This window comes from Sebastes umbrosus, chromosome 3 (assembly GCF_015220745.1).
Source record: "Sebastes umbrosus isolate fSebUmb1 chromosome 3, fSebUmb1.pri, whole genome shotgun sequence".
Lineage (NCBI taxonomy): Eukaryota > Metazoa > Chordata > Actinopteri > Perciformes > Sebastidae > Sebastes > Sebastes umbrosus.
In genome coordinates, this window is record NC_051271.1 from 18,952,620 (window position 1) to 18,963,937 (window position 11,318).

The 11,318-nt window shown below is 39.9% G+C and overlaps 1 protein-coding gene across 1 annotated transcript; it reads right to left on the reverse strand.

Annotated features, from left to right (window-relative positions):
- Nucleotides 1-2,840: 2,840 nt before the first annotated feature.
- On the reverse strand, nt 2,841-10,384 carry zgc:77849 (UPF0472 protein C16orf72 homolog). The gene is made up of 4 exons (XM_037764591.1): nt 9,959-10,384; nt 5,151-5,231; nt 4,724-4,999; nt 2,841-4,618 (listed from the first exon to the last, which is right to left on the reverse strand). The coding sequence occupies exons 1-4, from the start codon at nt 10,155-10,157 to the stop codon at nt 4,380-4,382; spliced, it is 795 nt and encodes a 264-aa protein (XP_037620519.1). The 5' UTR covers nt 10,158-10,384; the 3' UTR covers nt 2,841-4,379.
- Between the last annotated feature and the right edge of the window lie 934 nt (nt 10,385-11,318).

Here is an 11,318-nt window from a genome sequence, read left to right on the forward strand (position 1 = left end):
CACTGGATAGACGGTGCAGATCTGTATCCTCCTCTTGACTGGAGGAGTCAGGAGATCAAATTGTGGCGTTTACTTTGGGAGAGCCCAAAAAAGTTGACCCAAAAGTGCTGTTGACCTGGTGGCTTTCCTCTAAATCAAAGGCTGTGTCACCTCCTTTGTTAGTGACTTCACCGTGGTGGTTCTTTGGCAGTGATTTAGTGAAGATAGACAGCAGTGCTTGGTTTCTGAGAGCTGTTGTGTGAGCGTGCTGGCACTGAGGTCAAACCAGCTGTCAGATCAGTGATAGACATGGAACCAAATACCTGCAAAGACGTCTGCTATAAAAGAGGAAACACCATTTTGGCTTTTTAGGAACTGTACCAAAGTTAATTGAGGGCAAGGAGGGGTCAGAAAGTGGGAGGGTATTATAATTTTTCTTTTCGCTGAAGGGGGATAATCTCAATTTTTAGTGGAGAGCAGGATAGGGTCTTATTATTTTTTCCTCACTCTGGATATATATTTTATTTCTATGCCCTGTGCTCCGTTCATGGGCCAAATTTCCAATATCACTTCTTCTGCACATATCAGCGGTTGAATTTTTGTTCCATTACGATATTGAGGTTTAAAGTTGGAACGTTTTAAATTCTTTATGCCTTGCCTCTTTTAGTAAATTATGGTTAAACAAGTAAAGAGTTATATTATTTTTTGATGCTGAAGAGGGCTTTTTGAGGGCCTAAAAGAAACAAGGTTCAGCCCTTCGCCCCGACTCAATAATTTCCGTACAGTCCCACATAAAGACAGCTTATACATCTACCAAGATTGTACAATGCTTTACATTTATTTTAATGCAAAAAAAAAAATGTAATCTGCATTTGGATCCAGATCTGCAATAAAATACATGTAATGACAGACAAGTAAGTTGATTTTGGACCATTCCTAAATCAAAGGATGAATTTGCAAAATTTGAAGTGAGTAAGACTCATGACTGATAAGTTATGGCCAGTGAAAACGGACATGTTGCCACTGTGAGTTGAGATATGCATGCATTGTCTAAATTTTGAGAAATAGGACTGGCAAACAAAAATTTGGCAACACAGTTACAGGAATTGGCATGGGATATCAAAAAACAAATTAATAACTTTATACAGTTATCCTGTAGGTTTTATTTTCCAAATCTGGTAAAGATTGGATGAAAGTTGTAGGAGTGTATATATACTGTATGTAGCACTAGCTGAGTCAACATTAGCTGCGCTAAGTTTTGAAATAACTGAAAGGGTTGATTCAGATTTTGTGTGTGGTTGTTTGAATACTCCCGCGTCCTAGGTAAAATTACTGCTTTTGTGAATGAAGTCCGGTAGCTTTGAAGAGGTGCGGTAAAGCGGCTGTAGACGGGAGCAGCAGAGAAATGTACTTTAGCCACCTAAAAAATGTTTAATGGGAAAGCGGTATTTAGACCATTTTCAGCGCTTTACCTTGCCATCAGACAGACATTTCTGACGGGGAACTGAAGTCATATTGCTGTCTTCAAAGCCACCAGACTACATTCACATAAACAGTAATTTTACGTCACAGAACACGGGGCGTTGTTTGTTTACCGCTGCATCGATTGGTTAGTTTGTTTGTTTTATTGTGTGACTTTTGGATCTGAAAGCCATCTAAGTTACTGTATGTAACAGTAGCATTGTCATCGTGCAGAAACCTACGCCAGGTTACGTGGGAAAAAAGTTTTTAGAAGGGCTTTGGAAAATAGCTTTATGACACTCAACATACATACTTCAACCAAACTTTGAATGTTCAGATTTTAATACATAAGGAAAACTGGGAAGCTACAGAATGATATAAAAAACAAACAAAAATAAATAAATTATGGAACCGCCCTTTAAATACTTTTTGACATATCCTTCTCACTAACAGACACTCAAACAGGACTGAAAGCACAACCTTCTTGGCAGAGAATCAGTCATAAGCTTTCTAAACTGTCTGATATCCATGTCGCTCCAGTCGGTCCTAATCACATTCATTATTTTAGTGCTAAAATATGCCACAGCCTTGGAAGTACATAACTACCTCTGATTACTCATCAGTGTGACTACAACTGCACACTAATGCACTGAGTCACATGACACCGGTAATTCTGTTATTTTAATAATTTTGTCATTATGGTGTTTGTGTGTCTTAGTAAGTGTTTGTATTCTCTCCCTCTGATAATTTATATCCTTGTTTCTTAATTTGCAATAATAGTTTACCGCTAATAGAATAGTAATGATCAAAATGAGTGCATGTTCAATATTTTATTATCTGTCTATTAATGTGGCATTTCAGGTCCCTGTCAGTGTTTAGCAGCACAAGCTTCTTTTGAGGAGGGAAGAGAGAAAGCAGAACAAAGTAGTCTGCGTCGCCCCCGTGTGTTCACAACGTTAAACTGCACAATGGTCTCAAAATTTGTTTGAAGTTTGTTGACAACGTGCTTTCACAGAACTCTGCTGTACAGCTGTTAGAATAACAAACTGAGATATACAACCACTACGCTCTCCTTCCAGTAGATCCTTTATTCTTCTGCCCTCGGCAACTGATGACAGAATAACTGAATATCAAGTTCTTTCAAGGAAACAAAGGGATGATTAAGGGATCTGAGAATGAACAAGACATTTGTTAACTGAGCAGGCACTGCAATAGATAATAGCTGAAAGGTTTTTCCACTTCATTGCACCTTTTCATCCTTTAGACTGGCTCGGGGTAATTCATGGAAATATCACTTTTGAGAGTACAGATTATCCTTCAAGACCTTCCCAAGCAGATGGCCCAAAGAGTCAGTTAAATACCAAATCCAACTGGTAGGAAACTCAAAGACAACTTAGACAAACGCTTGTATTTTCTTTAATGTCAGAATCGTTATTGTACATGGACATCCCAATGGATTTGCACTTCTTTTTACAATATGTACCACATATAACAGCACCTACATGTTATTTACACACATTACACAAGATTGTATCACAAAGCAGTGTGTGTGTGAAATTAGCAAAACAAGTGTCCCAAGCCTTGCTGAACCGTCACACCCAATAGTTCAGGAGTTGGCTAAGCAAAATAAAATACCACAGCCATCGGCCCCGGCTAATTAACAGGCAACTGCCCCCTGTAATTTTATAGTTTTAAAGCTGAAATCACATGTGTGAAAGTGTAACTCCTAAATACAAGAGACAAAATGATGACAACGCACCAGTTTATGTTCTGATCAAAGGGCCAAATGTAAACATAAAGTAGGTAAAATACAAGCTTTGAAACTGCTCTTAATGCAAGAACCATTACTCTGTCAAATGTATTTTGATGCGTACAGGGAAACTGTGTACATTTGGATTATTTGTAAACGGGACAATAGCAACAGTGTGATTGGAAACTTGCAAATAAGAACGCAGAACATGGGTACTTGAGCACATCTTTGTTGAAAATACATCTCGCTTATCTCTCGTCACCCAACTACTCAAAGTGTCAGCTAACTCTGACAGTAATTATAGTCACCATTATCTGTGTAAATTGGACTGACCTGCTTTGTGATAAAACCCTGGTTTGGGCCGCAAAGAGCAACTAAAAAAAAAAAGGATGAATTTAAGTAAAACAGAAAATAATTCGGTCAAGTGGGCGCTGGATTTGCCAGAACCCCGCATCCACAAGCACACATACAAACACTCACACACACACCCACACTCACTGTTGCACAACAACCAGAGATACTGCAGCAGCTTTCTCAAAGGCAAAGACAAGTACAACACAGTAAGTGGCAGTTCTGCTGTCAGATACGCAAACACACAGAGCAGCAGCAGAATGAGATACACGCTGACAAGCATTTTGAGTTCAGCCGCACAGCGAGGAGGTGGTTCAGCCTCCCGAGGAGCCCGGGTTTCAGTCCAGTCTGGTTTGGCCAGCACTCCACAGAGGAGAAGGAGGAGGAGGAGGAAGTATGCTTGAGGAACAAGGGGAAGATAACTGCAAACAGTAGGCACCAGCCCGGTTCATGTCGGATGTGAAGAACAAATGAGCCCGGCCAAATAAACAATGTCCAAACGCAACATTCTGCAATTTAAGGATTTCAAGTGTGATGTGTGCTCGCTTCTCTATCAGATCTACTGGGGGCAACCAAACAAACAGGAGAGAAAATGTTCTGGAAAAAAACAACACTATGATGGAGAGGATGTGTGAGACAACAGAGGGGGTGAAGAAAGAAAAATAAAGACGGGAATAAATGTGTGGATTGATAATAGTTAAGTTTCTTTATTTGTAGCATTGCAACTAAGATGAAAAGGAGGAAGATTTCAATGGTTGGCCAAGGCATCAGTCCTCGTCAGCTGTCCAGTCGGCCACCAAGGAGAGGACAGAGGAGGGATTAGTGGTGTAGGAAAGGTTCAGAGCATCCTGTTACGTTTATGAGTAGGTGAGTCTGTGATGACGTCACTACAGGGGGCGGGGCCTCGTTTACGGTTGGCTGTGGAATCCAAATGGAGCGCCATCTCCTCAGCAATGAAGGTGTTGAGGTCCACGTCATGAAGGCCATTCCTACGACGACCGATGGACTGGGCAGGGTGAGTCGGGGAACCAGGAGGACCAGAACGCACAGAAATGCCTGCCATGGCACCGCTAAGGCCTGGAATGAAAAAGAAAATAATGAGCCACGGCAAACAGTATGAACTTTAGCGTCTCATTCAAATAATCCAACAGCTTCCTTCCTGAACATGGCGTCTTGACCTACCATGCAGTGCTATGGCCTCTCTGAAAGGCTGCAGGTCGGTCTCCACGGAGCTGCCCGTCTCTGGAGGTGATGGTCGGCTTGCAGACACCATGGCAACTCTCGGCGGGGCGCGAGCTGTCCGTGGAGGTGGAACTTTGCCACACAGGAAGCTGATGAGGTCCTCGCGCCTGATGGTCCTTCTGCGTTTCTTAACCCATGCAATCACGTCCTTATTCCTGCGCTGGTGGCCTAAGTGGATGCCCAGGTCATAGCTCCGTTGGCGGGCCTCCATACTCTCTGTGACACATAAGGACAAATGTCTTAAGTAAATCTGGACACCACCATCATCTACACATCTCATTTACATACAGTACTTCTTGGACGCAATACTTAATTCAACTAAAACAGACAGTGAACCACAAGATGGGTAATAGTCCAAGTTACTTGCCTTTATACAGGTTAGTGACAGCTGTGGCTGCATTCTGGAAGGGCACCCAGAGAGAGAGGCCTTGCTGCTGGCATACTCGATCTGTAAATTAGATTCAAAAAGTTAGTCAGATCAACTTTCCAATGACGTGGTTGTTGTCACACTCCCCTTTCTCAAGCTCAAATTTCTGTTTTAGAGAATTCTAAACAGTAGGACTGGCCCAAATACCATTTTATGGGCTTTGATGCTTCGGTGAGTAATATTCGAAAGTATTGGAAGCTTTGCTGCGTGGTGTGGTGTGGCGCGGCACGGCACAGCGTGAATGGCTGACATGCTCTTCTGTCTGTCTGTCTCCATTTCGGTGTCCGGGACAGTGACGCTACTGCACTGCAGGACACACACGCACCTCTACACACAACAAACAGCAATATCCGTCTGATAATAACCAATAACAATGAATGTTGAATTTAATTAAAAGAATAATGCTAGGGGATTATTCCTTATTTCATGAGCTGTTTGGGGATTTATCAATATTATTATTACATACTTAAATATAAATTAAAACAACAACTAAGCATTCAAACACTGATTTGTAGGTTGAATACCATGTCAATGGTCAACGCTTCGAAGCATTTGGGTCACTAAACACTCAGAAATGGGCCGCTAAAATACATACTTGTGTATACCCAAAGAGGAAACTAACTGGGGATGGTGTTTTCAAACTTAATCTAATGGCTGCCTTTAAAAACATCCAATGTCTCATTATACCTACCTATACCTCAAAAACAGGTTAAGAAAAAGAAATTGCTAACTCCAGCTAAGGATTGGGTTTACCATAAAAAATACAAGTACAAAAGCTCAGGGCCTATGCAGTTTTCCACTACCAATAATCCTGCAAAACTTTGCATCTAATCTGCAGGAGCTGTCCATGGGGTTTCCTCTACAAATGACTCATTGGTATTACATTTTATGAAGATACAGACTGTATTACAGTCTGATCATACATGTGGGGGGCTGCCTGGAAGCAGAAGCATTTTGCCAAGCAGGATCTCTAGACTAATAAGAGGGGGTTGGGGTATAATGACAGCACATGACAGGTAGTCATGTCTGGCAATAGGTGAACAAAGCCATCTTGAACATTCATTTTACTCACAGCAAATAACTTACTGGTCAAACCTAAACAACCATGATGTCACCATTTTAAATAGAGGCCCACAATTATTTCCCATTTCAGTTATGTGTTAATAGCAGAGGCTGACAGGTGATTTCCAAAGTTGTCAGTGTTCAAAGCACTCAAGCGGGGCATGACAAGACTTAAAACAAGAAAATGTTTACTTTAAATCCTATCGCCACTTTGTTCTGGATATTATCAACAACACAGTCATCAGCAAAAAACTCCATGAGCTCGTATGTTTTAATCAAAACCTCTTTGTGTGCTGTTACTTATCAACAGCTACCACACATAGAGTTGCTTTTTAAAAATAATATTTCTTAATATAAGGAGAACCTGTCTGCCATGGTGGCAGGTGACCTGAAATCTTTACCTGCCACAGCCAATATTTCCCCTGTATTTGGCAGGTGGCAGGTGCTACACTGTGTTCACCCATTCACTCTGTATCTTTTATATCTCTATTATTGTTTTTATAATTTTTGTATACCTGTACCTCTCCTGTGTTTCACTCTGTTTGCTGATGTTGCTGCTTTGACACCTGAATTTCCCTCCGGGGATTAATAAAGGTTCATCTTATCTTAATGTCATTCCCTGCTCTACAGCAAATAACTTACTGGTCAAACCTAAACAACCATGATGTCACCATTTTAAATAGAGGCTCGCCCACAATGATTTCCCATTTCAGTTATGTGTTAATAGCAGAAGCTGACAGGTGATTTCCAAGATTGTCAGTGTTCAAAGCACTCAAGCAGGGCATGACAAGACTTAAAACAAGAAAATGTTTACTTTAAATCCTATCGCCACTTTGTTCTGGATATTAACAACAACACAGTCATCAGCAAAAAACTCCATGAGGATCTTATGTTTTCATAAAATGTCTTGTGTGCCGTTACTTATCAATATCTACCACACACACCAAATGACTCATTGGTATTACATTTTATGAAGATACAGACTGTATTACAGTCTGATCATACTATGCCTGGAAGCAGAAGCATTTTGCCAAGCAGGATCTCTAGACTAATAAGAGGGGGTTGGGGTATAATGACAGCACATGACAGGTAGTCATGTCTGGCAATAGGTGAACAAAGCTATCTTGAACATTCATTTTACTCACAGCAAATAACTTACTGGTCAAACCTAAACAACCATGATGTCACCATTTTAAATATAGATGTTTTAAATAGAGGTCCACAGTTATTTCCCATTTCAGTTATGTGTTAATAGCAGAAGCTGATAGTAACCTAGGTGATTTCAAAGGTTGTCAGTGTTCAAAGCACTCAAGCAGGGCATGACAAGACTTAAAACAAGAAAATGTTTACCCTAAATCCTATCGCCACTTTGTTCTGGATATTATCAACAACACAGTCATCAGCAAAAACTCCATGTATGTCCATGTATGTTTGAATCAAAATGTCTTTGTGTGCCGTTACTTATCAAAAGCTACCACACATAAGAGTTGCTTTTTAAAAATAATATTTCTTAACATAAGGAGAACCTGCCTGCCATGGTGGCAGGTGACCTGAAATCTTTACCTGCCACAGCCAACATTCACCCTGTTATTTGGCAGGTGGCAGGTGCTGATGTCATCCCCTGCTCACAGCAACATAACTTACTGGTCAAACCTAAACAACCATGATGTCACCATTTCAAACACAGTATAGTATCATTTCCCATGTCAGTGTGTGTTAATAGCAGAAGCTGACAGGTGATTTCAAAGGTTGTCAGTGTTCAAAGCACTCAAGCAGGGCATGACAAGACTTAAAACAAGAAAATGTTTACTTTAAATGCTATCGCCATTTTGTTCTGGATATTATCAACAACACAGTCAGCAACAAACTCCACGAGGATCTGATGTCTTAATCACATCTCCTAGATCTACCACACACACACACCACACTGCGACACTAACTATCACTGTTATCATTATTATAGACCATCAACTAAACGAGTTTGTGTTCAGTCAGTCAGGCTAACTCCTCCCTGTGTATTCGCCATTTTGACGGAGCTAGCTAGGTAAAGTGTTACCGGACTGGACAGAAACATGTTCAGTGTGAGACATTACACGTGCTTCAAACAGCACATACCTGAGTCAGCTGGTGAGACACTTAACAACAGTGTTTATGGAGGAGTTTTAGCTCTGGAGGACCTCTTGACAGCTCAGATTCAGCCCCGGTTGTACCACCACATCTCTGACACACTGACCGGCTGTTAGCTGCTGTTAGCTGTTAGCTGCTGTTAGCTGTTAGCTGCTGTTAGCTGTTAGCTGCTGTTAGCTGTTAGCTGCTGTTAGCAGCTGCTAGTGGCTAGTTAGCTCACAGCTAGCTGTTAGCTTCCATCAGCAAGTAACGGACCAGAGACCGACCTCTCTGCTGGAGAGTGCCGGAGAGAGAGATCCTAACTGAGGGTACAGTAGGTGGTTGCTGCTGTGTAGTTATTCTATTGTTTATTATTTAACTATTTATGTTTCAGTGTATTCTTGAAAAGTGCTCTACAAATAAAATTATTATTATTATTATTATTATTATTATTATTATTATTATTGCAGCAGAGACTTTATAAAAGAAGCACAATCATGGCTGCATATGGTAAATACACTGCCCTAAATTCAATTAACCCTCTCTGCCACTTCCTTTCATGAGTGGATTAAGAAGAAAGACATGTTCTTCAAGTTTAGAAATGATTATTAAAAGTCTAAAAAGGGAAGATGAGAAGCAATGGAGGATGAGGAGATTCATGATTAGTCATATGGGTGTTTTTTTACTGTAGGAATTCATATTTTAGTAAATCAAATTGACAATTGTCATATTACATCACTCTATTTCCCTCATTCACAACCTCTCTTACTAAAAAGGGGTATTCAATATAGGCTCTATATACCTACACAAATATACCATGCTTAATCTTTGCCCTGTTAAAAATCTATTATTGCTTGGTACTTTTTTCCTCATTCACAACATCTCTTACTAAAAGGCAGGAAAGGGGGTATTGAATATAGGCTCTATATATATATATATATACACTTAAACAAATATACTATGTATGAACTGCTTAATCTTTGACCTGTTAAAATCTATTATTACTTGGTACTTTTTTCAATTTCCTTTCATTAAAGTGGATTATTAAGAAGAAAGACATGTATTCTTCAAGTTTAGAAAATGATTAATAAAAGTCTAAAAAGGATGAAGCAACCTCCATTGCTTCATCCTTTTTAGACTTTGAGGAGATTTCTGTTTTTTTTACTGTAGGAATTCATGTTTTTTGTGTAAATCAAATTGACAAATGTCATATTAAATCACTCTTATTTCCCTCATTCACAACATCTCTTACTAAAAGGCAGGAAAAGGAAAAGGTGTATTCAATATAGGCTCTATATAGCCTACCTACACACTGTGCTTATCTTTGACCTGTTATAAAATCTATTATTGCTTAGTACTTTTTCCCTCATATTCAGCCACCATGAATGAAAACAAGTTTAAATGAAAACACCTCTTAGTTGTTATGTTGTGTGGTGAAAACAGCTGTGAGTATAGCTACCACTTAGCCTCTCCAGTGGCCCTTTGTGTCCTCCTCAGCTAGCAGCATTAGCAGCATTAGCTCCCATTAGCTCTGACAGCCAGCTTTAGCATTAGCTTGTGAACTTCTCTGTGGTACAGACCTTTGTAGAGCTGTGCTACCGCCGTGGCCGAGTTTTGAAACAGGTGCCACAGTTTCTGCTGGCTCTGCTCCGTCTCCTCCTCGTTTGGATGATCGGACCTCTCAGCCTCTGCTAAGCACTGTCGTTCCCATTTGGAGAACCAGTGCTCCGGGCCGTGCTCCTGGATCTCCGCTTCAGCCTCCTCCTTCTTCTCCTCCATAGCTAGTTAGCTTAGCAGCTAGCCTCCGTGTTATAGGATATAGGGTTGTTTTGGTTTCCTTAGAGATACGTAGCTGTCTGTATTCTATAAAAAGAACTACACAAGCATAACAGTGTATAGAAAAGAAAGAAAAAGCTTGCTGTTAAAGTCGCATTGTGATAATTGTTTTACCGTCCGCCCCAGTGTAAAACACACCACACTATACAGACTAACACGATGACAACACCTAAAAAAATCTCTGGGTGTTAAGCCACGCCCATTTTCTCGCTTGTGCTGAGCGGTGATTGGCTAAGGTTTTTTTTGGAGGCGGGTCCTGGTGCTGAACTCGAAGCCTGATTGGACAGCAGCAAAAAAAGAGAGAAAAGGTCAGAGAAAAACAAAGTTGATCCCTCCCCAGGACGTTTTTTTTTTCTCTGTAGCCTTGTCATACAGCATTCTGTACAGCAGGGGACAGCCTGTGGCCATTGGAAATGTGGGCCATGACAACATGTTGTCAAAAGTATAAGGACACCCTTGTCTACACTAGCATGCATACCAAAAACTGTCAATAATACTATACAATAATATATAATTCAAGATTCAAGATGTTTATTGTCACGCCGGTTGTACAGGTACAAACATGTGAAATAGTTTTTGCTGGGAAGCTCCATTAAAATAATAAATTATATTACATTTACATTTACATTTGCATTACAATTATAAAAGGAAATACTTTATACAAGGGCATATTAAGAACATATACAGGCATATTAAGAACATATGTATTAAGAATATATACAGTATAAGAAATATTTTTGTGTAAGAATTTGTCGAATTAATTATAGATTTAAAAGGCTGATGGCCTGGGGGAAAAAAACTGTTCCTCAGTCTGCTGGTGTGAGTCCTGGGGGTCCTGTAATAATACAATAATAATAATAATGTGTTGCTGTTTCTGTTGCTGCACAGCCAAAGTGAATCACATCTTTCTGGGTTATGTTTAACAGTTCAAACACGTCACACAACTTTGAATGTTTATCTGGTATTTATTATTAGAAACCAAATCATTGTTTGTCCCCAGTAGTGATCTATTATCTGTGTCTTTTTTGAGTATTTCTTTATTTTTGCACCAAATATATTATATTTGTTTAATTATTTTCTTATTTATTTGATTAGAAATTATGT

Coding starts and splice junctions, on each gene's coding strand:
- zgc:77849 (XM_037764591.1), bottom strand. CDS start 10,157: ATGGAGGAGAAGAAGGAGGAGGCTGAAGCGGAGATCCAGGAGCACGGC. Junction 5,232..9,958: donor GGTAGCACAGCTCTACAAAG/GTCTGTACCACA, acceptor TCTAATTTACAG/ATCGAGTATGCCAGCAGCAA. Junction 5,000..5,150: donor TGTCACTAACCTGTATAAAG/GCAAGTAACTTG, acceptor TATGTGTCACAG/AGAGTATGGAGGCCCGCCAA.